This window comes from Cinclus cinclus, chromosome 23 (genome assembly GCF_963662255.1).
Source record: "Cinclus cinclus chromosome 23, bCinCin1.1, whole genome shotgun sequence".
Lineage (NCBI taxonomy): Eukaryota > Metazoa > Chordata > Aves > Passeriformes > Cinclidae > Cinclus > Cinclus cinclus.
The window spans coordinates 3,191,170-3,216,792 of NC_085068.1; the positions used below are offsets into that span (position 1 = coordinate 3,191,170).

Here is a 25,623-nt window from a genome sequence, read left to right on the forward strand (position 1 = left end):
TGCCAGGAGGAGAGATTGCTCTTCTCCAGAGGCTGCCAGTGGAACTGAGACACAGAGCCCCTGGCACTGTCTGCTCTGGAAAGGGCTGGGGGATCAGTGAGCCCAGAGCACCCTGTCCCCCTGCCACCACCAGCACTGGGACCTGCCAGCACAGCACACTGAAGGGACACTGAGTTTGACAGTGCCTGTGCCCAGAGACACCCCCAGCGCCTGCAGCTCCTGCTGTGACATGTCCTTGAGCCAGGCTGTGCCTGCACCCTCTCCCTGGCACCCCAAACCCCCAATACTCTTTGCATGGATTCATCTTGAGGACACTGTAAGAATCCTCCAGTTGCATTCCCACTCTGCCAAGAGAGAGCATCCCTTCATCCTCTGAGGATGCAAGGGATTCAGAAACAACCTCTAACAGCTTCGCAGGATTTAGGGTTTGCTGCCTGAGCCTTATAAAGGCACAACACTTCCAAAATTTAGTTTACAGGGTGACCGAGGTATTACCTGACATCAGCTTTGACATGGGAAATCAGGTGAAAAGTGCTGTGCAGTGAATGCCCCACCCCCCAAATTCCCTACTCAGCATGAAGCAGCCTTTATAAATCAATGTGTGCAGGAGGAAAACACGTGAGGGAGCAGCAAGTTCATCCTCCCTTGCTGCTGCACTCCCAGTGATCCTTGAACCCCACAAGTGTGATGGAAGGAATCTCTCCTAATGCCCCATCCACTGCTCAGGCAGAGACTGCGACCTGTGGGATGTGCTTGAGTACCCAGGGATGCACCCAAATCTCAGGAAGCAATAAAAGGACACTGCTCTTCTTCCATTTCCCAGCACCACACTCAGTCCTCTGGCACCTCAGCACCCCCATCCTATCCCGTGCTTCCAGCACACGGAGCCCCTGGGAGCATCCCACAGGTCCTGCTGTTGCTGTACAAGGGCCTGAGCCCATGGTGGCCAAGCCATGGGAAGCCCCAGCACCCTGCACTGCTGTCAGGCATGCACAGGGAATTTGTGAGGAACATGTGCAGCTCAGGCTGAGTAGCCACAATGATGTCCTCAAGACCAGGCAGAGCAGGAGGTTGCACTCAGCTCCCTGTATGGGCATCACTGGCACCCCAGCACATCACAAAAACATTGATGAGCCGTCAGTGCCAAGGAGAACCCAGAAGCTGCAGTGTAACCACATCTCAGGTGTGACCCTCTGGTCACCTGTCCCCAGGGCAGGGTGCTGAGCACAGCCTGGGGCTTCCAGTGCTGCCAGGTCTACAGGAGGTGCCTCTTGCCATAGCACACCCCAAACACACAGGGCAAGGCTCCCCAAACCCATGTGCTTGGTAGGCAGAGAAGGGGGTACCAGCCAGTCCCCGCCCTGCCAGGAGGGTTAATTTAATCAGATATTAAGAAGAAATTCTTCCCTGTGAGGGTGGGGAGGCACTAGCACAGGTTGCCCAGATCAGCTGTGGCTGACCCTGGATCCCTGAAAGTGTCCAAGGCCACTGGAGGACAGCAGTGGACAGTGCCTGGAGCAACCTGGGATAGTGGAAGGTGTCCCTGCCCACGGCAGGGGGTGGGACTGGATGAGCTTTAAGGTCCCTTCCAACCCAAACCATTCTGGGACTCTAGGTCTGCACCCCATGGCACTGCAGCAGCCTGGGCAGTGGAAAACATGTCCATGGGATGAAAAACACCTCCTTGATCCATGAGCAGCACCTCTCCCTCCTGCAGGAGATGCAGCACTCCTCCTTGTCTCCTGATTTATCCTGCCTGGAGAACAGAGGCGCCAGGGCCAGGGGGATGCTCTGGGCTGCTGGCCCCATCCACCCACTCACACTGCCCAGGATTTAGAGTTGAATAAAAAACCCCTTGGCTGAGCCTTTGTTTACATTGCTCCGAGAAAATAATTAACTCTTCACGTAATTCTGGGCTTTAATATTCCATCCAATCCAAACTACCCTAGGATTCTCTGATTTAAGGAACTTGGTGAAACCCTAAAGCTGTCTCATTCCAAGCATGGCACACATTATAATACTGCTTATAATACACAGTAGTGCCAAACCTCAGCTCCACACACTCACTGTCCCCAGGCCATGATGTCCCACTGATCCCAGGGGTAGTGAGCACCCTGGAGCCTGGGAAAGAAGCCCCAGAGTGACAGGAGAGGTGTGGGGCAGGGGGAGCATCCCTGCAGGAGTCAGCTGTGGTGGCTCTGGAGAGCCAGCTGGCTTCCAGCACAGAGCAGCTGGGAGGGTGTGAAACAAGACCACCAGACCTCTGGCACCTTTCATCCCTGGTAACTTTTTTTTTTACTTGCAGATATCATGGATTTGCTGAAGGTCACTCTTGTGACAAAGCTCCCAAAGCAAAATGCTGCACTACAGAAACACAGGAGACAGGAGTGGACACCCAGAGAGTTCTGCCACCACCAACCAGGTGGGTACTGTGAGGTAGCACCTGGGGTGGAGCTGAGCAGGCGGTGCCTGGAAATACAGCCCCCCAGCATCCCCTACAGGGATGGCACAAGGCTGGCAAATTCCCACTCAGCGCTGAGGGAAATGCTTGCTTTGGCCAGGCCCCCCAAAACCAAGATGTTCCTACTCCCTGCAGAGCAGAGAAACATCAGACCCTGGAAAACACCACCCTGAGCACCCCTAAATACACATAACTAAACAGTTTTACCCCCTCTGTGCTACAGGGCAGGGAAGCACCAGGCACTGACTCCCCCCAGGCAGGGGCAGCAGGTCCCAAAGCCCTGGGGCCAGGAGAAACAAAGGCCAGTTCCTGGCTCCATCGATCCCAAGGTCAGATGGGTGAGGGGGAACATCTGCTCCAACCCTGCCCAGCTCTGGTGCAAGGATTTCCCCAGGGTTATTCAGGCAGGGTGAATTTTCAGAAGCAAGCAGCCAATACTGCCATTTAAAATTCCCAGCATGTAAAGCCCCAGCCCCAGTTTGTGCCCATGGGAAGGGACCAGGAGCAGCACAGGGGAAGTGCCAGTGATTCCATAGTGGCCAAGCTCCATGTTGTGGGAAGATGCCAGAAAGATAACCCAGATCAGCAGCTTGTGTCCAGGTATCTCCAGCCTTCCACTTGAAGTGTCCAAGGCCAGGTTGAACAGGGCTTGGAGCAACCTGGTCTGGTGGAAGGTGTCCCTGCCCATGGCAGAGGGTGTCACTCAGGCTGCCTGGCCAGAACGTGCCTGGGATGGCTGGAGATGGAGGAGCATTAGACACAGGGAAGAGCCCAGGAGGTCAAAACCAGTTTATGAGAAATCAGGCACCCTTGATCTACAGATTCAAGTAATAGTAAAGCAACTCCACCCCTGGGTGATCTGCTGTACAGTTAATTAGACACGTTATTAAAATATGCTCCTCTACAAGGCTGAATTAGCCCAGCTTCCAAGCCACAGAGTCCTGCCCTGTCTAATTAAACAGACTTTCCTGATTAACAGTCCTTCCTCCGGGCCGCTACCAGCAGACAAGGCAGCAGACACTCCTCAGCCTCCTGAACAAGGCCAACAATGGGCAGGAGTCCACACCTTGAGTCACGACCATCAAACTGGTTTATTTTTATTTTGATTCTCCTTTGGCTGCGGACACCAGAAACAGATCCAGAGGCACCCAGGGCTGGCCTTGGCATCACAAGCACAGGACATGCAGGTATGTCCTAGCTCACCAGCCAAGGACCTGATCAGCTCTTTGACCCCAGCATTATCCCATTTCCAAGGTGTTTTCAGAGCTAGAGATTTCCTGCTTATGCCCCACAGCTGAGGACCACACTGTGCTCCCAGATACAGAGTGGCTATACTCAGACCCACTTCTGTTCCCTGATGTGCCCAGTTCCCTCAGGTGTAACCAATCCATCCCTCCAGCCTTTACTGCTTTCCCAACACTGGGACTTGCTGCAGATGGGAATCTCCCACCTGCAGTATTTTCCTCTGACCAGCCAATTTTAAGCCCCTCCAGGACACACCTGTAAATCCATTTCCTGCTGGAGCATGGTGGGAACCCCTCCTTGCTCCTAATGCTGCAGAACTGCACATTAAAGGTGTGAAACCCCTGCTTTCCTCTGCAACAGCTCTTGGGGTGACTCATCTGTTCCCTGGTTTGAAAGCACCAGGTGCTGCCCACGTGCTTTTCTCCAGGCTGAAGCCCACATCTCCATGGAATCCCCTTTCTTACAGCCAGCCTGAGCTGCAGCTGTATCCTCAGGGCAGCTTTGTGTCCCATGATGATGCAGAACACGTCCTGCTGCTGCCCTGATTCCCCAAACCCCACATCTGAACCCGAGGGAACGGCTGGAGCTCTGTCAGGGAGGTTTAGGCTGGGTGTCAGGGAAAGGTTCTTCCCTCTCCCAGAGGGTGCTGGGCACTGCCCAGGCTCCCCAGGGAATGAGCACAGCCCCGAGGCTGCCAGAGCTCCAGGCACAGAGCAGGAATTGCTGAGGTGTCCTGAGCAGGGCCAGGAGTTGGACTCGATGTTCTTGTGGGTCCCTCCCAGCTCAGGAAATTCCACGATTCTGTGAAGCCCACATTTCCACTGGCAGCACAGAGAAACTACAGCCCCCCTTGGAGAGATTTCTGTGGATTTATTTTTCCCCTTGGTTCATAACCCTGTGGGGTTCCAGAGCTGCCTGTTTCCAAGCCAGCAGCTCCACCTCACAGGAGAAGCCCAGATGCCCAAGAGCCTGGTGGGGACCACGCAGGCTGGGCCCCCCTCCCCACCACCCTGACCCTGCCAGCTGGGAGCCTCCCCCTCACTCCAGAGGCTTTTATTAGAAACACACAGCCACCAAGGGCTGCAAGTGGAATCCATTACACAGCGTTTAGGACGAATAATTTGTATTTCACAGCCTGCAATCCTGATCTCACAAGGAAACAGCTGTTAAAGACCACGCTGCAGCCAACAGGGAGGGACCAGGTGGGAGCAGGGATTGGGGGGAGCGCTCCCAGATCTGGGATGGACCTGCTCCCACACCTGGTCATCATCCACAGCCACATCCTCCATGTGTGAGATGCTCTGGAATGTGGGAGGAGGCAGCTCTGCTACCTGCAAATAATCACCCCCATCTGAGTCAGGAGATTTTAGAAGCTGAGATAGGATTGCAAACCACTGCTCCAAGGAAAAAGAATGACAGAATCCCAAAATCACTTGGATTGGGAGAAACCTTAAAGCTCATCCCATTCTACCCCCTGCCATGGGCAGGGACACCTTCCACTGTCCCAGGTTGCTCCAAGCCCTGTCCAACCCGGCCTTGGACACTTCCAGGGATGGAGCAGCCACAGCTTCTCTGGGCACCCTGTGCCAGGGCCTCCCCACCTTCACACTGAAGAATTTCTTCCCCATATCCAACTTAATCCTTCCTTCTGGCAATGGCAAGACCATCCCCCTTGTCCTATCACTCCATGCCCTTGTGAACAGACCTCTGATGCTTCCAGTGTTTAGTGTAGCATTCTGGTGAAGAAAGTCTGGATGTGTGCAGACATTTCCAGTTTGTGCACACAGGAAGGTTGTGAGCCATACCTTATAGCCAAATAAATTCATGGATTAGCTCCTTTCCCACCTCCCCCCAGGTGCTTCTTTCCCCAGCTGTTGGGGGACAGGATCTCTGGGGTATTGGGGATCCCACGGCCAAATGGGATTGGCACCATCAGGCAAAGTTATTTGTGTACCACCAACACCGGGGGCAGAATGAGAACCAAAAACACTGCTTAAACCCTGAACACGGCCATTGCCAGAGATATGCAATTTCATAAAGAAAAAGCTGGAAGTAATGAAGGGAAAACACAACCCTCACCCACGCTCAGCTACGTAGAAGGGATCTCATCCCATAAAACAAGAACAGTGACTCACCCCATAAAATGAGAACAGCAAGTCACTCCAGGGTGGACATCTTGACCCACGAGAAACCATTTTAAAATACAAATCGTGACTTGGGATGTTCAAATTGGATATTAACAGATGATTTAGGACATTGTTTCCCCAGGAGGGCTGTCCAGCCCTGAATCTGGCCACCAGGGACCTGGGGGATCTCCAGCACTGGAGGTTTCCAGGATACAGCTGCCCAAATCCAGTCACCTTGATCACTGCTACAGCTGGGGCAGGGGGACTTTGGGGTCCCTGACAGGAGGGGACAGCCCCACGTCAGGCTCTGCTCCCAGGGAACAGGGACAGGGGAAGAGGGAACAGCCTCAGGCTGGGCCAGGGGAGGCTCAGGTTGGATACTGGGAAAATTTCTTTATGGAAAGGGTGATCACACATTGGCACAGGCTGCCCAGGGCAGTGGTGGAGTCACCACCCCAGAAGTGTTCAAAACCCATGTGGATGTGGCACCAGGGGACATGGCTTAGTGGTGAACACGGCGGAGCTGGTGAGTGGTTGACCGGTGGTCTGGAGGGCTTTTCCAACCTCAGTGATTCTGTGATTCTGTCAATTGGGAAGTCCAGCAGTACAGGATGCTGGAGAAGACCCCTCAGTTCACAGCGGTTCAGCTGAGCCCCCACTGCACCAATATAAATCACAAACATGCTCAGGACAGGTCTGTCACAATGTGCAATGACACATGTGATGGAAAGCCACCACGTGATGACACAGTGCCCCTGGCCCAGCTCTCACCACCACGTTTCTGCCTCTCCCCTGCCTGGACACACTGGTACCTGTCAATAGCTGTCACTGCTCCACTCTATCACACCCTGCCAGCAGTGAGGACAGCCCTGTTATGTAATTTTAATGCACAAAGTGCATCAAAGACCCTGAGGTCTCCCATTTTGGACCTCATAATGACACTGAATCACTGGACTGGAAGCATGGAGTTGCTCCAGCACTGATGACTGCAGTGTGTGTGGGCCAAAGGGAGAACAGACCCAACTTGAGATGGCTTTCCCTGCAGATCCAAATGTATCAATTTCCAAAGTCTCATCAAATTTACAATCAAGAGTCAACCAGGAAACAGGAGCAAAAAGTACAAATGGAAACCAGAAGGGTATGGGACTACATCTTTAAGGTCCCTTCCAAGCCAAACCATTCCATGATTCTGTAAGAAAAGTTTAAACCATTTTTGTAACATATATACATAAAGGTAATCCAGGAAAGCAACAACTCAACCAAAACCAGCCTCAGAGGAACAAAGTGTTTGTGACAACCACACACACAAAGGCAGTGCACGAGAAATGGAAGGAGAATAAGAACAATCCATATTTTATTGTGACTGGCAGGAAGTGAATAAAAAAAACCTCTGGAAAAGCCACATCTGAAGACAAGATAAAGTTCTGATGATGTTCTTTTCAGCATATAGGAAAAATGCTAAGTAAAATTCTTAAAATTCATAGAAACAGAGGAAGGGATTGAGACAGCCCAGGGCTGGAGGTGCTGTCACTGATTTGACTCCTGCTGCACTCCCAGAGTGATGAACAGGTTCTTTTACTCTCCACAGGCAGAGCTTCCCTCTCTGCAGCTCCTGGAGTGTGAAGGGTGGCCATGGTCAGGCAGTTTGTGTCTTTATTAGGAGAGTGGGATGTTATTCCACAGCCCTCCAGAGGACAGGGCTGCTTCCTCCCCTGAGTAACCAGAATTCCTTAGCTCATACATAACTAACGAGCCAGGGAACGTCTGGCTGTAATTCCTTAAAAAATCACACACATTTTCAAGCATTTAGCAAATAACTGAGACTTTGGAACAGATGTGACGGGGCCACGTGGTGCCCAAACAACTCTGCTGTTTTCTCCACAGACAATGGCCTTGTGGAGGTGGGAGAAGCCCCAGCCATCATTTATCTTCATTTCTGGCCATTTCAGTGATGACACTTCTGATGACACTTCCATAAACAACCTCAAGAAACTGTGACCACATCAGATTTCCTGTGCAACACTTCCACAACAGACATGAAAAATCAAATTCTCGGACAAGCCACTATCAAACTGGGAGAAAACCACAAGAAAACTTCACAGCCTGCTTCCTGTACTGGTCAAAGTCTGCAGGAGTAACTGAGCAGTGGAATAAGCCTGGGTAGCTCTTTCCAGCACTGTTTGCAGAAAGTTTCACCATTCCCTCCTGTCTGAGTGACCACCGTGACAGAGAGATGTCAAAGTCACAGACCTCACAAACTCAGTTGTCATTTTCTGGACAACTGTGGACATTTTATGGACATTTATTTATGGACATTTTATTACAGGGATGGGCCACAGACTAAGGGATTAGAGAACCACCAGAGTTGGTTGGAAAAGCCCTCCAAGATCACTGACTCCAACCCCTAATCCAGTACTGCCAAGGTCTCCACTAACCCATATCCCCAAGTGTCACATACACATGCCTTTGAGCACTTCCAGGGGTGGTGACTACACCACTGGCACCACTTCCCTGTGCCAGGGAATGCTATCTGTGCATTATAACTGTGTGGGGATGAGCTGCCAGCTGAGGTTAAACCATGACAAAAGAGAGAGAACTAAAAAAACCCAACACATTTCACAGTGACAGACCCAAGAGACTCCAAGGATTAACAAGCAAGAGCCCATGAGGGCTTGCCTGGAGAAGAAGAAAGTCCTTGAAGACACTAATGCAGAGCATCTCAGAGCAGAAGGATCACGTCTAGTGGATACACCAGGATTACAACGTGAGGGAATGGCAGGCACTCAAGGTCTCGCTCGGTTTGAAATCACTTCTGGGGAAATAATGAAAAAGCTGATGTAATTCCAATCATAAAGAATTAAAGAACAGGAGTATAATTAGCACCAGTCAACATACTTCTACAAGAAACAGGTCTTGTCAAACAAATCTGATTTCATTCTTCACTGAGATTACAAGTCTGATTGGTGAGAGGAGCCGTGTAGAAGGCAGGGGAGTGTTTGAGTGCTGGAATCAGGAGATGTGAGGGCAGCCTGGGGAACAGAGCCACGGTGCCAGCCACTGCTTGCACTCCAGATCTAAAAAGATGGTAAAAAGGGGGTTAAGAACTGACTAGGTGGCAGGATCCAAGCAATAGTTCCCAGTGCTGGACCTCGGTGGGCTCCAAAGAAATGAGCCCTGGATCATTTCTGCCTTAGGCAGCATGATGGAGAGGGATGAAAGAAACCATTGCTCAGGTGGGTAATGCCCTGGTAGCCTTGCAGAGCATTCTCAAGTGAAGGATATGGGATTCACCTCCCTTGGCATTCCCCATATGAAAAAACAATGCACCCACTTTCATGCAGTTGTTAATTTTCTCCAGATAGTAACGACAGAGAGAAAAAGGCCTCTGAGGACAGGCTGATGATTGAGACCAACCAGGCAGGCAGGTGAGCTGAATTGCCCTCAGCAGGATACTGGGGGGGGGGGGGGGGGGGGGGGGAAAGGGGGTGAGGATTGCTTCCAGCTTACCTTAGAAATCCCATTTTTGTGATAATGATTAAATTATTTAAATTATCTTAAAAGCAAATTTAAGGGGGTAAAAATCTTAAAATTAATTAAAGTCAGTGGTGGAAAGCCTGGTCTCCTTCAGCAACTGCCCCTGGAGCTGGTGTGGCTCAATAGATGTAAGCACCAGTCAGGAAAAGCTCCAGATGGACCCAGTGACAGGGTGGCACTGATCAGGGACAGCCCCTTGTGCCCAGCTCTGGCACCACAGCACGGATGCAGTTCCCACCCGAGAGATGTTCACTGTGTAAGAAACAACAGGTTGGCTTCAGCCCCTTTCCAAACAGGCTGGTGTCACCCACAGGACTGCCACCACAGCTGGGACCTCCTGGCAGCCAGGAGGGTCAGGGCTTTTCCTTCCCTACATTGCTGGGAGAGCAGGAGCGTAACTATGGCTTTAAGGTTCCCAGGAGAGAGATGACTGTCCCAGGCAGGAGCATCTACATTGCCCCAAGCATCACCAGCCCCAAGGAATGACCAAGGTGTGCACACCCACCTCAGCGATGCAGCAACCAGGAAAAAGAACACCCTCAGCACCACCCAAGTCTCCCACCTGGGTATCCATCCATTCCCTGCGCCTTTGGCTCCCCAAAGGATGAACAAAACTCAAAGCACCTCAAGAGAGTCCAGTGGATGGTGTTAAACCAGGAGCCCTTCCATGGCTGGCATGATGCATGGAGGGCATGGTGAGGAAGGTGAAGGTGAAGGTGTGAGCACACCTGTAGCTAGAAAGAGACCACTTGGTCTCCAGACTGAGCTTTAGGTTTTTAAAAAGGTTTGGGGAGCTTTAACTCTGGAGCATTACTCAGCTACAGCAGAGACAACACAGGTATGAAGTGTGCTGGGAGATGGGAGAGGGAGTCCCACGTCCTTGCCTGCCCCAAGATTAGGGAAAATTCTCAGACACCTCAGCAAACAGCAAATCCCTGTGGAGAAAGGCCTCGGTGATGGGGAGGGAGCAGCTGCTGCTGTCACTGCCTCCTGGGCTCGTCACGGCTGCCTCTCAGCCACTGCCTCCCCAGCCACATCCTCTGACATCCAACACTGCCTCTGCCAAGACAGCCCAGTTGGGTTCCCCCACTAAAGCAAGCAAAAAACCCATTCTTTGGGGGCTGCTTTATATCACTGCCTCCCCCAAAAAAGGCTTAGTCAAAGCAAATGCCAGACCCATTAAGTGCAAAGGACCTCACAGCCAACACAGGAATGCTGGGGCTTGATGGACTGTTTATAGAGTCTTTTATAGGAAGGATGGGTAACCTAATCCCAACTACAACATTTTTTATGTTGCTCTGTGAGGGTTCAGCTGTGATTAAACTGTTGGCACAGTCCCATGGCACATAAAACCATGGAGACCAGCATGTCTCATCCCCACCAGAGCCCTGTGAACACAGGCAGCAGAAGTACTCCAAGTATGAAAGCTGGGTGAGCCCTGCTGTGGGGCATCCCTGCTCACACCTCCACTGGCCTCATGAGCCTGAAGACCAAAATAAAACATCTCTAGTGAATATTTGTTCTGACCACAGCCCAGAGCAGGGCGAAGGGTAACCACCCCTGCAGGGCTTGCTCTGGGTGCAGGAGATGCAACAAAACCACGCTCTCAGCTGCGGGCTTCAGAGCTTCCCTCTCCCACAAGCAGCCCCAGGATGAGGGCACAGCCCTCCTAAAACACTGGAGAAATCCCACAGCAACATTTGCTGCTTGGTTAAAACACTTGATTTTGAGCCAGCCTCGCTAAACTGAGATGTTCCAAGTTGTGGATCACCCACTGTCTCTACTCCATGGCTGTCACTTAGACTGCAATCCCTGGCATGGGCAAAGTCCTCCCTGGGAGAGGACATCCAAACATTCCAGCAGACATTGACCCAGGAAACCAAGCCCATCTGAACCAAAGCACGCAAAGGGCATGCAAATTTAACTGCCTGAGAGGGAAACAAATATTTGGAGGCAGAGACATTGAAAAGGTGGGAAATCCCAGCCCAGGCTTGGCACAGGGTCACACCAACCCTGTGCTGGAGGACAGGAAGGTGTAGCAAAGCCAGGCTCTGCTCCAGACCCTCTTCTCAGCTGGAAAGGGGAAAGTCTGGGGGCTGGGGCAAGGGCAGAGCTGTAACACATTGATGAGGGCAGCAGAGGGGATGTGCATGGTCAGAGTTGATGTTGGACCAGCAGGGTCTCCCCAGCACTGCTGGTGGGTGGGATTTCTTCAGGCAATGTGAGCATGAAGTTTGTTTCATTTTATTTTTATAGAATTGGAAGAGAAGCCAGGTTTGCCTTTTTCTTATTTCTATTTTTTGGCTCTGTTGACTCATCCATCACTTTGTCTGTTCACCCTCATGACACTTCCCTGATATGATGCAGCATCTCCCTCATGGCCACCCCACAAGCACCCTAGGTGGGCTCTCACCACTCCTGTCAGCCCACAGCCCTGTCAGGAGTTACAGCTCTGGAGTATGCCAAGCACAGCACTGACTTCTGCATGGAACAGAAAACACCTCAGAACCCCTCACGGAGCAGCCCCACCACAGCAGCCAGGAGAGGAATGTGTTCTCCCCAGGCTTCTTCTCTGGGATGGGACTTAGGCAGCAGTTTTATTTTAGTCCTGGGTGAGTGTATGGCACATTCCTGACACCGAAGGGAAGGAGACTCCAGAGCAATTTCAGGTGCATCACCTGAGCCTGTGCACTCACAGGGCTCCCTCTTTCAGCACAGACCCCGACACGCCACCAGGCAAATGAGCAGCTGCTGGTGACACACAGGGTGGGAATGTCACCACAGCTCCACAACCTGCTGGCATCCCCAGGAGACCCATGGAGGGCTGAGCCCTTCTCCACCCCTCTGGCCACTGAGCAGTTCAGGGCTGGTGGATGACACACCCAGGGTTGACCTCACAAATCCCACCTTTTTCCCTTTTGCCTCTGTAGCCCACACACTGAGGACCTCCCAAACACACAGTAAAACACCAGCTCAGCTTTTCAAGGGCTCAGCACCCACAAGCAGGAGCTCAGGTCATATTTAGGCCACCCAAATTACAGGGCAAGGTTTCTGCTGGAGGGTGACCTGCTTGGCCTCCCCCAGCACAAAACCCCATGGGCAGCTCCTGCCATTCCATCCAAGACACCACACGGACGTCTGGGCTCCACTGGTCCCTCCTGTTGGTCCCAAACGTGCTACTCCCAAACCTACCACAGCCCCTGGCAGTGTCCCCTTACACATCCCCTACTCTTGCAGTCCAACACTCAGCTCCCCTCCCTGCAGCCGCACCTTTTCTCATGCAGGGACCAATGGAAACTGGGAGAGAAGCAAAGGAGCACGGTGAGACCCAGCCTGGAGAGACTGAACTTCACCCCCAGCCCCCAGATAAGGAAGGATGGGCTCCTGGAACAGTCAGGAATGAAAGGGAACGCCACAATGGTCAAGCTGGCTCGCTCAGCTTTTGGCTTGTGCTCATTTCCCCGCCATGTGAACACCCCTGAGCTGTGTCCTGCAGATGGGGACAGCCACTTGCTCAGCAGCCCAGAGGGACCAGCCTGGCAAAGCCTCACCTGCATGTGTCTGCACCTTCTGCCTGTCCCATAAAACATAAAAGCTCAAGAGACCGACCCAGGCACTGCTCAGAGCAGCAGCAACCTCCTGAGTGGTGCAAGTTTTAGCCAAAGCTGGGAACAGGGACCAGGTGAGACATGGGAGCAGCTGATAAACTCAGCATTTCCAGAGGATTTGTTTCTATCAAAAGCTGCTACTCTGAAGCCAGAACAGGTGTCAGTCACATCAAAATCTCATGGCAGCTATTCAGTGTGATGGCTTAAGTTTGACATCAGATTAAAAAAAAAAATAAAAACAAAAGCAACATGAGAGGCTTCTGTACTCTCTATTTCACCTACAGCCACGGAAAAATAAATGTGAGGAGCCAAAAAGAGGAGTAGAGCAGGTGTATCAGGGCTGGTTCTGTGCAGCAGCAGTGCAGCCATACAAAGTAGACAGTTCCCCATCACTGGGGATGCTCCCAGCAGCCCCAGGACAAAGCCACACCACCACCCTCACCCAGCTGTCCCAGGTGGGCTCAAAGCAGAACCCACCTGCCCCTGGATAGCTCCATCAGCCCTGACAGGCCTTGTCCCCCCTGCAGACTTGTGAGCTGCCTGCTGCCCTGAGGTTTGTACCGAGTGTGACACGGAGCAGAGCCCACGCTGCCTCTTCAACACCTCCCACCAGCCAGACACCAGCCCCTACTAATGCTGCCAACATCCTAATTAGCACCTTCCCTGTGCCCACCCTGCTCCTGACTGCTCTGCAGCTGTCCAGACTCTGAGGTTCACCAAGGTGACAGGGGATGGGGACAAGTCCTGGAGGTGCTAGGCACTCTGTCCCCTCTAGCCCATGGCAGCTCTGCTGCTCTGCTGTGGGTCTGTGTCAAGGGATTTCCACACAACATCACACACACACCTGAATTTACCCTTCCCGAGACTCTGGGATAATCCATCCCCCTGCAGGGAGGCAGTAGGAGTGGGGCTTTCTCCAAGTTTCATCAAATCACAGGATGGTTTGGGTTGGAAAGGACTTTAAAGATCATCTCCTTTCAACCCCTGATACTGACAGGGACACCTTTCACCAGACCAGGTTGCTCTGGTCCTGCTTGGCCTTGCTTCAAGCCCTGTCTAGCTTGGCCTTGAACACTTCCAGGGAGTGGACAGGGCACGGGCAGGGCAGTTGCAGGCTCTGCCTGGGGAATGCGCTTGCCCATCCACGCATTTGCCCATCCATGCATTTGCAGCTATTTCCATGGCTGGAAATGATCCCTGGTGCTGCTCTGCTGTGCTCTGCCTGATCCAACCCCTCAGTGTCCCACGCCAGCAGCCAGCTCAGGGGAGCTGACACCTCCATCCCACCTCTCAGCATGCTGCAGCCCTGGCTGATCAATAATACCCTGCCACCAGCCATTCCCCATGTCCAGACACCAGCTGCTCTCTGCCCTCCAGACAACGAAAATACAACATCCCCAGCACACTTTCCCTCCCAGAGCAATGCCCAAAGAGTCTGCTCCTGTTTAGCACAGAGGTGTCACAACGTGCTTACAAAGGCTGGAGACAAGGAACCAGCACTCAGACACCTGCAAGGGCACTGTGCAAGCAGCCTTGGAGGTGCTGGGATCCTGCAGGAGAGATCCCTGAGAAGAGATCCACAGGAAATGCCTTCCCAAGGCTGGCACGCCGCAGTTCACTCCCTGCAGCCTGGCCAGCCCCCATCCCTGCAGGCTCTATCAAGCCCGGACATCTTGTTTCACTCCATCCATGCTGCCCCCAGGTCACGCATTTCTCCTGCTCCCTTTGTCCCTTGACACCAGACAGGCTTAAAAGTAAAACAAGGCCAAGATTTATGAAGTGAGGCTCACCGTAAAGGTTTCCGAGTTGCAGTTGTGGAGCCTGGAAACAGGATTACAAGCAAAGCAAATCATGAAACGTGACCATAACCTCGGCACGAAGAGATGTGACCCTCACGTGCTCCAGCCCAGCTCGTTCCCAGCATGTGCTGTGCACTGCCTGGGGGCTGCCTGGCCAGCACAAACCTCCTTGTGATAGCCCAGGGCTTCTGCGACCTCCCCTCCACAGCACCCAGCTCATCTGGGTGGCCCAGTCCTGATTCTCAGCAGACTTTCTGCCACACCTTGCCTCAAATCAGCTGCACAGGCGTTTGTCAGACAGAGCACTTCCAACTCTCCTTCAAGACCACAAACAGCTGCTTTGGACACATCTCATAATTCCATGGTGACTTTACTGCAGCCTTCCAGTCCTAAAGGGGCTCCAAGAGAGCTGGAGAAGGATTTTGGTCAAGGGATGGAATGCAAGGACAATGAGGAATGGCTTCCCACTGACAGGGGGCAGGGACAGTCTGAGTACCAGGAAGACACTCCTCTCCGAGAGGATGTTGGGGCCCTGGCAGAGGCTGTCCAGAGGAGCTGTGGCTGCCCCATCCCTGGCAGTGTCCAAGACCAGGCTTGACAGGGCTTGGATCAACCTGGGACAGTGGAAGGTGTCCCTGCCCATGGTTGGGATGGATGAGCTTTAAGGTCCCTTCCAACTCAAACCAGCCAATGATTCTATGATTCTAGGACCAAGCTTCCCTCCTGGAGCATCACTCCCACTCCAAAGTCTACTGCCAAGGCAAAGCTTGCAACAAAGACAGATCTCATAAGAAAAGCTTGAAGCCAAACTCACACAGGCACCACCTGGGGACAGTGACCTGCAAGTGATGGGAGCCAACAGGAGGGAACAATGATGCCAGCTCCAGCCAGGACTACATGCCATGGCCACCAGTATGTGCCTGGGAGTGGAGAGCAGTGGAAGCAGGCAGATATGGGTCCTGGGAGGACACACACCCCCATACCCACACCTGTCCTGTGTGAAACCAACCACACACCTGGAGGCACCTCAGCAGCCCATTCCTGCCTGGTTTGTCCTCAGACATGTCCTGTCCCACCCTCCAGCAAACAGCCCAAAGTGTAGGGGTTCAGCGGCCACTTTGCAGGAACTAGTGGCCTCCTGGGAGGCCCAAAGAGCAGGATCTCCCCTGGAGACCAAGGAGCATCCAGGGACTCCCTGGCCTCTGCTCCAAGGCAGAATGCTCCAATCAGCCCTCCTCTGAGAGACTCTGGGATAGGCAGAACCTGCACTGTCTCACCACAGTGCTTCTCACCCTCAGTCTGTGCACCAGGACTGCACAGGAGGGAGATGCCTTCTCTCTCCTGTATCCCTCTGCTGAAGTTGTTCAAGCTCACAGAGGGTCCTGACAGGAGATATAGAGGATCCAGCCTCCTCTCTGATCCTCCTCACCCTTTCTGGTTCTCCTCTCCTCTGCCTCTCAGCACAGCAGTGCTGCAGGAGCCTCCCAACACAGGTCCTTCCAAGCCATGACATGGACATGCAAGCAGAGCTCACCAGGCTCCAGCAGGGCTCCACACACTTTGGGGACATATTTAGGGAGCTAGGATGACACCTAGCATGGAGCAGGACTCACCTGTCCTGCTGCTGGACAGACAGAGCCCAGCTCAGCACAACCAGGGACACAGCTTGTCCTTCAGCCTGCTGCAGCTGGGTGTCCCCATGTCCCCAAAGTCTGGCTGGGAGTGGAGGGGATCCCAGACCTTTTGCCTGCCCCTCCTCTCCTGGGCTGGGGGCTTGGAGCCAGCCACAGGCTCCCCAGGAGCCCAGCAGCCGAGCCCATTGTTCCCTTTGTCTAGCCCTGGGAGCACCAGCCTGGCTCAAGGCATCCCCTCTGCCCAGGGAGAGGCCACACTTGCCACCCCCAACCCCCTCAGCCTACCCCCTAACCCAGCCAACAGCCTGCCCACGTGAACCCAGGGCTCAAGGAAGCTCCTCTCCTGCCCAGTTCCAACCAGATGCTCTTGGTTCTGAAACTCCTAGGGGGGGTGAAGGTGAGCACCAGCAGCTGCTTTCCAAGGGACCTTGCCCTTGCCCAGCCACAGCCAGATCCAGGAGCCTGTGGAAGGTTGAAGGTGTCCCCAGACACAGGGGGTTCACCAAGGCCATGAGCACCCAGAGCAACGTGGTGCTCTCCCCAGCACCCGGCCTTGGAAGCTGCAGCTGATCTCGAAAGCCAAACTGGGAGCTGGGTGTGGACACACATTCAGTATGGGAGCCCAGAGGAGACACCTTTCCCCTTTCCTTTCAAATACCACATCTGCCATGGGAGGCTGAGCTAAAGGGATTCCTGGTTTCTATCCCACCTCCAGCAGTGCACCAGGACGCTCAGGGAGCACACCAGAACCAAGGGTACCCCATGCCCCTGGTACCCACCCTGGTATTCACCCTGCCCTGCCCCCACTACCCATTGCTCCTGCGGTGAAACCTTCTGCTTGAGAACTCCGGAAAGAGAGAAAAAATGTAAAATAAAGGATCATCACCTCTTCTTTACACCCCCCCACAGTCCAATGCACCTCTGTGCCCCCTCCCTCCCCAGGCTCCATCTTTCCTGCAGGCCCCCTCCCCTGTACTTCTCCTGTACAAGCATCTTCACTCCCTTTCCCAGTCTTTCCCAGTTCAGAGCTGATGCTTTCAAAGAGCCATCCACAATGACTTTAAGATCTCTTTCTCAAAATGCTAATAAGTAATTTAAAGACTGCCACTGTGCATGCATGGGTTTAGGGTAATTTTTTCCATCTGAATCCCTTTTCATTCATCCCTGACTACATTTAATCTGCCACTTTATAGCCAGGCTATCCAGTGTCATGAGAGCCTTTTGCAATATTTTCAAGACAACTGTTGTTTTTATCATCCTGAATAATTTTGTATAATCTGCAAACATTCTTCGCCTTCCCATTCTCACCCCTCTCTACTTTATGAATACATCACCCAGCGCAAGCCTCACATTGACCCCGTCCAGTGGGAAAACTGACTCTTTGTTTCCCCTTCTTTAAGCAGATTTTAATCCATAAGAGAGCCCTTCCTCTAAAATTACTGCTCTGGAGTCTCCTGGATCACCCAGGGAGATCTTCTTAAAGGATGCTCGTCCCATTTACTCTGGCTCAAATATTCATTTTATTGACTTATTGCAAAATACGAGTTCTCCTGCCATCACTTCAGAACAGTGTCCCAGCCCTGCCCTGGGAAGCAAAGCTCCTTGGCAGGAGTCCCTTTGGCCACTTGGGGTGACACTGAAGTCATCTCCCTCCTCCCCAAGGGCTCCATCCTGCACATTTAACTTCCCAATACTCATTTGTTGAGGGGAAACTTGGGGGATAAACAATTTTCTTCTCTCAAGTTGTTCTTCAAACTTCTCTCAGCCTGCCTTATACGGCTTCACATTCACCAGACCAGAGTTTCTGATTTTTTTATTTTCTCCTTTTAAATACCACTTCCATTTTGTGAAGAACCTTTTTTTTACCTCCAATGACCTCCTCCAATTTGCCATTTAACCAAGTTTGGTTGGTTTTTGGTTATTTTTAGAAAACTCATGTTACGTGGCCACATGAATTCATTCTGAGGTTTAATTTAATTTCCTACATCATGGGCAAGTATTTTCCTATTTTAGCTTCTTCCTTCAGCCAGGTCCTTCACTTTGCTTTACTCACAGATCATTTCTATGTGGTGTTTTTTAAGTGCTGGCTGCTTTATGGATGCCATGGTCTGACTCTGAGAGAGGTAGGGTGGAAAGAACATAATTTATTGGATCAACCGATAAAGCTTCACCAACTTTTGGAGCTCCCCAGCCCCTTCTCATGCCCACTGGGAAACTGAATCTGCTTCCATGGAGAAGATCTGATGTCTTCTGTGTGGTTGCTAAATCCAGAGTTCTTACTCCTCAGAGCTCTCCAAAGAAGCACAACTGTTCTCAGCCACCAAAACTATAATTTCTGAAGGTGACACTTAGGGAGGCACAGACCAGCCCCAGTAACAGTTGTGTTTTCTGCCCTTGTGGCCTGCTCCATCTTCCTTTAATACCTGGCAAGAGGTGCCACATTTCCTGTCAGACCTGATACTGCTTCCTTCATCCCAAGCAAAGAAATTTGGGGGGGGCAAACAGTATGACATGATCCTCACTTATTCCTTCCCTTCATGCTGATTATCTCAGGGGGCTGGCATGTCCTGCACAGACAGCCCTGTGTCTGCACCCTGGCACAGCTTGCCATCCATCCTGCACCTTCCTGAAACATCTGGCATTGATATAAAAACATTAACAACATATCCCTGCGCACCTCCAGGCACCTCTCCTTCCTCACACCCTCCCTGCTGCTGTCACCTGCCCTCCAAGGGGTCCCTGCCCACCTTCAGCATTCCCAGTGATCCCACTGCTCCCTGCATCCCTGGGTCCAGGCTGGCCAGAGCCCTTAGTGAACCCCCCTCACTGCCTCTCCCTCCCTCCCAGCCCACGCTGCACTCAGCCCCTTATCACAGGAGGCCCCATCCTTTCCCTTATCTAGCAGCTGAACTTTTGCCTCTGAGGATCTCCCCGCTCGCCCCATCCCAATGAGATCCAACTGGCAGCTGTGCTTCGCCCCATAAACCACATAAACCACACTCTCCATAAACCACATCCAGGTACGGGAGGGATTGCAAACCAGGGCGGGAGCTGACGAGGCTCTTCCTTGGTGAAAATGGGATTTTGGCAGGATGGGAACCCCACTCCCACCCAGAGCCACCCTCATCACTCTCCCAGCAGGGCTGGTGTGTTTTGTGGCAGGAGTGGAGGGTCAGGCTCTTGTTCATCCCTCGCCCCAAAGCACTCATGGAGCTGTCACAGCCTCCACTATTTACCCAGCTCCTCGGGCAGTTTCCTGAGTGCCCACCCCTCTTTCCAGCAGCTCAGGTATGTGCACACAAAGGGCCCTGACTAGTGCAGGCAGGTCCTTAGCCCGTCTCCAAGGGGACCGCTGCTCCCATCCCTGGGGACAGCCCCAAAGCCCTGGGCAGCATCCCCGAGGCACAGCCACGTCCCCTTCACACCCTCTGTGGGGTGAGCTGGGGGACAGCAGTGGCCATACCAACCCCAAGCCCTTGTGCCCTACAGCATCTCCTCCGTATGCTTTTGTCACCCAGAGAAACTTAAAAGCCAGCAGCGATTGCGAGGACTGCTGCTCCCGCCTGGAAAAGCCACAGAACAGAGCAGCAAGGGCAGCAGCATGAACGTTTCAATGAGGCACCGATTTATTTGGTCTCCAAAAGGAGCTTTCCCTTTTGCTGCCCCTATAATGCAAAGGGCAAGTGGGTGCAAGAAACATGCCTTGTCAGAAATTAACCCAGGAAAAGGAGGGGAGGAGAAAGCAGCAGGAGGGAGATGAGTGGTACAGGGCCCTGCCAAAACCACAGGCTCTGCTCTGCTCCTCAGTCTCACTTGTCCTCAAACATTTGCTCCTCTCCTGGTCTTAGGAGAGTGCTTGCAGATCTAGAGCTGAAGCTCGCAGGAAGGATCAGCTCTTTGACAGATCCTGTGTTTGTCCCTGGACCTCCTGTTCTGCCACATCCCTCCAGAGCATGCCACGCTTGCTGGGAGGATCCTGCAGCCCCCGTGGTCCTGGCACACCTGGAACATCCACCTCCATGGAGCACCAAGGTCAAAGAAATGCTCTGGTGTGACGTAACCCTGAAGGGATGGCTCCAGTCTTCCTCTGTGGAGACCAAAAAGATGGATACCCAAAGGTCCAAACCAACCCTGTGTCCCTGGCATCTTCCCACACCCCATGTGGAGTGCGCTCAACACAGGTACAGGAGAACAGACTATGTTTTAATACTGCAATATGTCACAGCATGAGTGAAATTAAATATACTGCATACTACAGAATCACAGAATATCCCAAGTTGGAAGGGACCCACAAGGATCATCCAGAACAAATCCTGGCCCTGCATACGACCCCAACAATGCCACCATGTGTCTGAGAGTGCCATAAATATACAATATATTATAATTCACTGTTAAATGCACAGAAGCACTGAAGTCCTGTCTCCAGCTTCCTTGAAGGATAAGCAGGGACGTCCACATCCAGCCTCTCAGCCACACCAAGCCCTGGGAATACCCACCCCAGGAGTGGATACAGCCCTCCTGCCCCAGCATCCCTCTTCAAGCCCAAGACTGGGCTCGGGCTTAGAATTGCCTGGCACAGTTGATGCTCAAAATCCAGTCCCCTCACCCGTGATACTGTTTCCTAGCAGAACTCGTGTTGGGCAATTCTCCGTCACCCACTGGAGCCTGTCGCAGCCTCTGTGCTGCTGGCTCCGTGCTGCCCACACCCTCACTGATAGCAGGGCCATCTCGTGTCCCCTTTTGCATTTTTGGCACAGGGCTGGCTCTCCTCCAGCCCTCGGGAAGCTTGCCAGCACCACAAGGTTTGTGAAAAGTTAACTCCACCGGGGTGAAGAGCGTCATGGGGTTGGTTTTTCCTCCTCGCACGTGAGTTAGCCAGGCTGTTGATTTTAAAATACCTCCGTGTCCTTCCCAGCTCCCCCCAAAATACCTCGGGAGCGCCAGCCCCGGATCGGATCGGCGCGCAGCCTACGCAGCAGGAATACAAAGCGGGGCCGTTAGCGATAGCGGCGTTACCAACCGGGGTGGGATCCAGACCCTTCCAGGACTCCTTTGTTCTTGACTTTCTGCTTTGGGTTTTGTTTTGGTTTTTTTTTTGTTTGAAAAACACACAAAAAACTTTCCTTTGAGAAGCCTGAACTTTCTCAGCTGCAGACACGTTACCTTCCAACCGCCTTCACAACTATAGGCAATTCCTAACCTCTGCTTTATGTATGTTGTCATCCACCTCCCTGTTTTCCATATTGATTTATGTTTTACGTTCTTTTCACATTTCCTTTTAACAGAGCCGGCTTTAAGCAAACAGCCTTCCCTCCCCAGCCCGAGCCATGCATTCTGCTGGCCAGTGAGCAATCAACTTCCAATTTCCATGCACACTCCTGTTTATATTTCCTTCCCTATCGGCTTTGTTTCTAATTAAGGTTTGTTAAATGCAAGTGAATATATAGTGTGCAGAGAAATATAAAGCATGTAGATAAATAAACACCCCACACACAGCCGCACTGACTAAGGCTGCGCTTTCAACCACGGATCCCAAAGCACTTTGTCATGTTCATTAACAAAACCTCGCGGCTCCCTTGGGAAAGACGCTTGGATTATTTTACGCCTTGTAATTAGGAAAACTGAGGCACAGAGGAGACAAGTGGAATTACCCGCAGTACAGAAATGCTCTGTGACGGAAGGACTGTCCAAAAACAGGACTTAAGAGGCAGGATCCTCCAGAATTGTGGTTTTCCCCTGAATACGCCTTTCTGCCCCCATTTTGGCCCTGGGAATACGATGGGGCTGGTGATGGAGGGAATCACCACCACGGAGGTTCCATGCAGCTGCGGGAACAAGGATGGTCCAGCCACCACCTCCACGGCCAGCAGCCGCTGCTGGGTCCATCTGTGCACACCAAAGGGATCCAGAGCATTCAGAGGTGCAGGTGGACACCACATCCAGGCACTTGGGAAGAGGCAGTTCCAGAAAGGAAGGGGCAGAGGCATGCCCGAGGAGCTGCATCCCACACGTTTTCACCTTGCCAGCTCTCCAGAAGCCTTTTCCTGGAAGGCTGGATTAGGGAGCTGGCTGCCCACACCAACACTGAGAGTGATCATCACAGTCCCACCACACACACGCACACAAAGGACAAGAGGCAACAGCGGGGGCACAGGGGGACCACACCAAACCAAAACAGTCAGCTCTGGTTGGGAAACGCCACTGCAAGCCCACTGACCATCTCCCCTTAGGGAGCACCCCTTAGAGCCATCATCTCAGGTGGGTGAAACACCCCACCTGCACTGGCCAGCTCCTCATTCCCAGATTTACGCCCCATCCCTTGGAACTCATGCGTCCAGTGCCTGCCTCTCCTGCCACGATGATGGGAAAGTCACTCATGTTCCAAGAACACACACAGGAGTCCCAAGAGCTGGCCACCGACCCACAGCACCGCCCAGCAGCACCTCTTGGGCAGCGGGAGGACCAGGGTGGGGTGGAGGTGTCACCTCATCCCTGCTCAAGGAACCTGGCACGCCACACTTGGCAGCACCAGCTTGCCATGGTCAAGCGCACATGGGCCGGCTGGCCAAGCCCAGACCCCGTTGGAAGTGTCAAGGCCACCAGCGGATGGGGCCAGACATCCTGCATGGACACGTACGCTCTCACAAACACACTCATCACCCCAACCCTCCCCCCCATAATTAAAACCATGCTAGGCTCATTTGAATAGCAGAGCTGGCGAGCACTCTCCGCTGCAACGTAAATAGTCCTATTTATGCCAAGCTCCCATATTGTAAATATCACGATGTATAGCTGGCCAACCCATGAGTCATCTCCCAAAACTCCAACTTAATAAATGGTGCCTCATCCATGTTCCAGACAGTCCGAGTGGCTCCCACCGCCCAGCACACGCAGGGCCAGCAGTGGCCACCCAGCCAGCCCACCAGCCCAACAGAGGCGGAGGGCCAGCGGAGCCACCCAGCCCCTCCGACACAGCCCTTCCACAATGGACAGGCATCCCTGGACCACGCCGCTCCAGGACCAGCCGGTTTTTGGCCTGACACCTGGCCCTCGCCCCTGCCCAACCCAGTTCTCCGGCACTTCGCAGGGTGTCCATGCAGCGGGCGGGTGGGAGCAGGCAGGAATGGCTGGGATGGTCGGGGAGCTGCAGAACGAGTCCCCCCCTTGCACAGACCCCACCGTGGGGCTCCCACCCAGCACACCCAGCCCTGGAGCTCCCCACCTGCCGCCTCACGCTGCTTTGTCTGAGCACCGGGGACCTCGGCGGGGAGCTCGGCTCCTCCCGGGGAGGCTGGGAACGCCACGGCGCCAACGGGGAGCCGGCCACCAAGCTCCAGAACGCCGGTAAGGCCTGGAGGGCGGAGGGGCACCCCGAAGACTCTGCCGAGAGCAGCGGCGGGCACGGGGCGGTGAATCCCGGGCATCTCCGAGGGACCCTCGGCGGTAGCCAGGGATGCCCACCTTGGCGGAGGGATGGCGGGGACAAGGGCGGCCAGCCATCGGGAGGGTCTGGGGGCGCGGAGGAGGGGGCACACACGACACACCGGGCTCCGGCGGCGACACCTCCAGCTGGGGTAGCACTTCCCCAAACTTCGCCTCCCCTCCGAAGGGCGTGCGGCGGGGAGGGGGGATAGGGAGGCAAAGTGCCACCCCCCCCCCCCAACCCGAAAAAAAACGGGGAAAAAAAACCCGGAGGGGGCTCGCCCTACCCGCAGGGCCCCCGCCCCCCGCGCTCCCCCCTCCCCTTACCTTCCACGGCGGCGAGCAGGGGCAGGAGGGCGAGGGGCAGGCAGCAGAGCCACAGCGGCCCCATGGTGCGCGCCGGGCCGGGCATCAGAGGCGGCGCGGCCGGCGCTCCATGGAGGCGGCGGAGCGGCGGAGCGCAGAGCCCAGAGCCCCTCGCTGGGGCCGCCGCCGGCGCGGGCACGGCCGCGGGCACGGAGCGCTCCGCCGGCCCCGCCGCCGCGGCCGGGCCGAGCCACCGCCACCGCCGCGCGGGGGACGCCCCGCGCCGCCCGCCCCGCCCCGGCCCGGGGCCGCGCTGCCCGCGGGGGCGGCGGGGACGGCGAGAGCGGGGGGCGGCGAGGGCGGGGGGCGGCGGGGGCCGGCGGCGGGAGGGGGGCGGCGGCGGAGCGGCGAGCGGGCGGTGGATCCCCCCCGGCCCGCCGATGGTTTCTCCCGGAGCTGTCGATCATCCAGAGAAAGCCGTGATTTCAGCCCAAATCCGCCTCGCCGGGGCTCGCTGCGCCGCCGGCACCGGCGAGGGGGCGGAGGGGAGGGGAGGGGAGGGGAAGGGGGTCCCGGGGGGATGCCCCCGGTGCCGCGCCCTTCGCACCGCCCGCGGCCACCGGCCGGGCATCGCTCCCGCGGGGCTGAGCCCCCGCCGCTGCCCACCGGAGCCGGGGTGCCAGGCCGGTGAGGAGAGTCCCTTCCGGAGAAGGGAACGCGTACGGCAGGATCCAAAAAAAAAAAAAAAAAAAAAAAAAAGCCACAAAAATCCAATGAGTTGGTAAATCCGAGGCTTGTTGTGGGCAGCCCTGAGCCCCCGCACCCTTCTCGTCCCCCATCCCCCTGGAGCTAGCCACGGTGAGGAGAGAACAGGAATTCCCCCACTTCCCACGTGGAGCACTTGAGTGGGTCACGAGCCCCTTGACACTGCTGGGGTCAAGCGGGACCTTCCGAGAAGGTGCAAGGTGACACCCAGCTCCAATTCTGCATCACAGCACTAAACAAGCCCCAGTGCCTGGGAACCACATCTGCCCTGTGGGTACCTCATGATCCACACCCTCTTCAGGACATGGTGGGGAGACTGGTCTTTAAGGTCCCTTCCAACTCAAACCATTCTCAAACCATTAATCTATGATATGTGACTGCTACCAGGACACTCTGCCGCAGGAGGTCCCTCTGCCACCTCTCTGAGGTCTTCTCCTCACCCCTCTAGTATCCATGTTGTACCCAGCAGTGCCATCTGCTTACCCCCAATTACTGATGGTTGGGCAGAAGGTTCAGGTGCATCCTGCAGGAAGCACTTGTGTCCTGGAAGATCCTCCTCGGGAGGTCACATCCTGCACAGGGATCCCTACACAAGTTGTGTCGGGTTCATAGGCCAGGAGCTGAAGACCCACTGGACTTCAAGATTGGATTCCTGTCCCTCAACTTACCACAGAAGGACATGGAAAAAATGGTCTGAGCTCCACTGTGTTCTTCCTTATCCCT

The 25,623-nt window shown here is 54.1% G+C and overlaps 1 protein-coding gene across 3 annotated transcripts in view; it reads right to left on the reverse strand.

Moving 5' to 3' along the window:
* Window positions 1–24,241, reverse strand: part of EPHB2 (EPH receptor B2) — a 123,037-nt gene extending 98,796 nt beyond the window's left edge. For 2 of the 3 annotated variants that reach the window (XM_062507653.1, XM_062507651.1), the window contains exon 1: window positions 24,157–24,220. In XM_062507653.1, the coding sequence (XP_062363637.1) occupies window positions 24,157–24,220 (64 nt within the window). Of the gene's footprint in view, window positions 1–24,156 lie in introns of all 3 variants that reach the window. The other variant, XM_062507652.1, reaches the window with a different exon arrangement.
* Window positions 24,242–25,623: the final 1,382 nt, after the last annotated feature.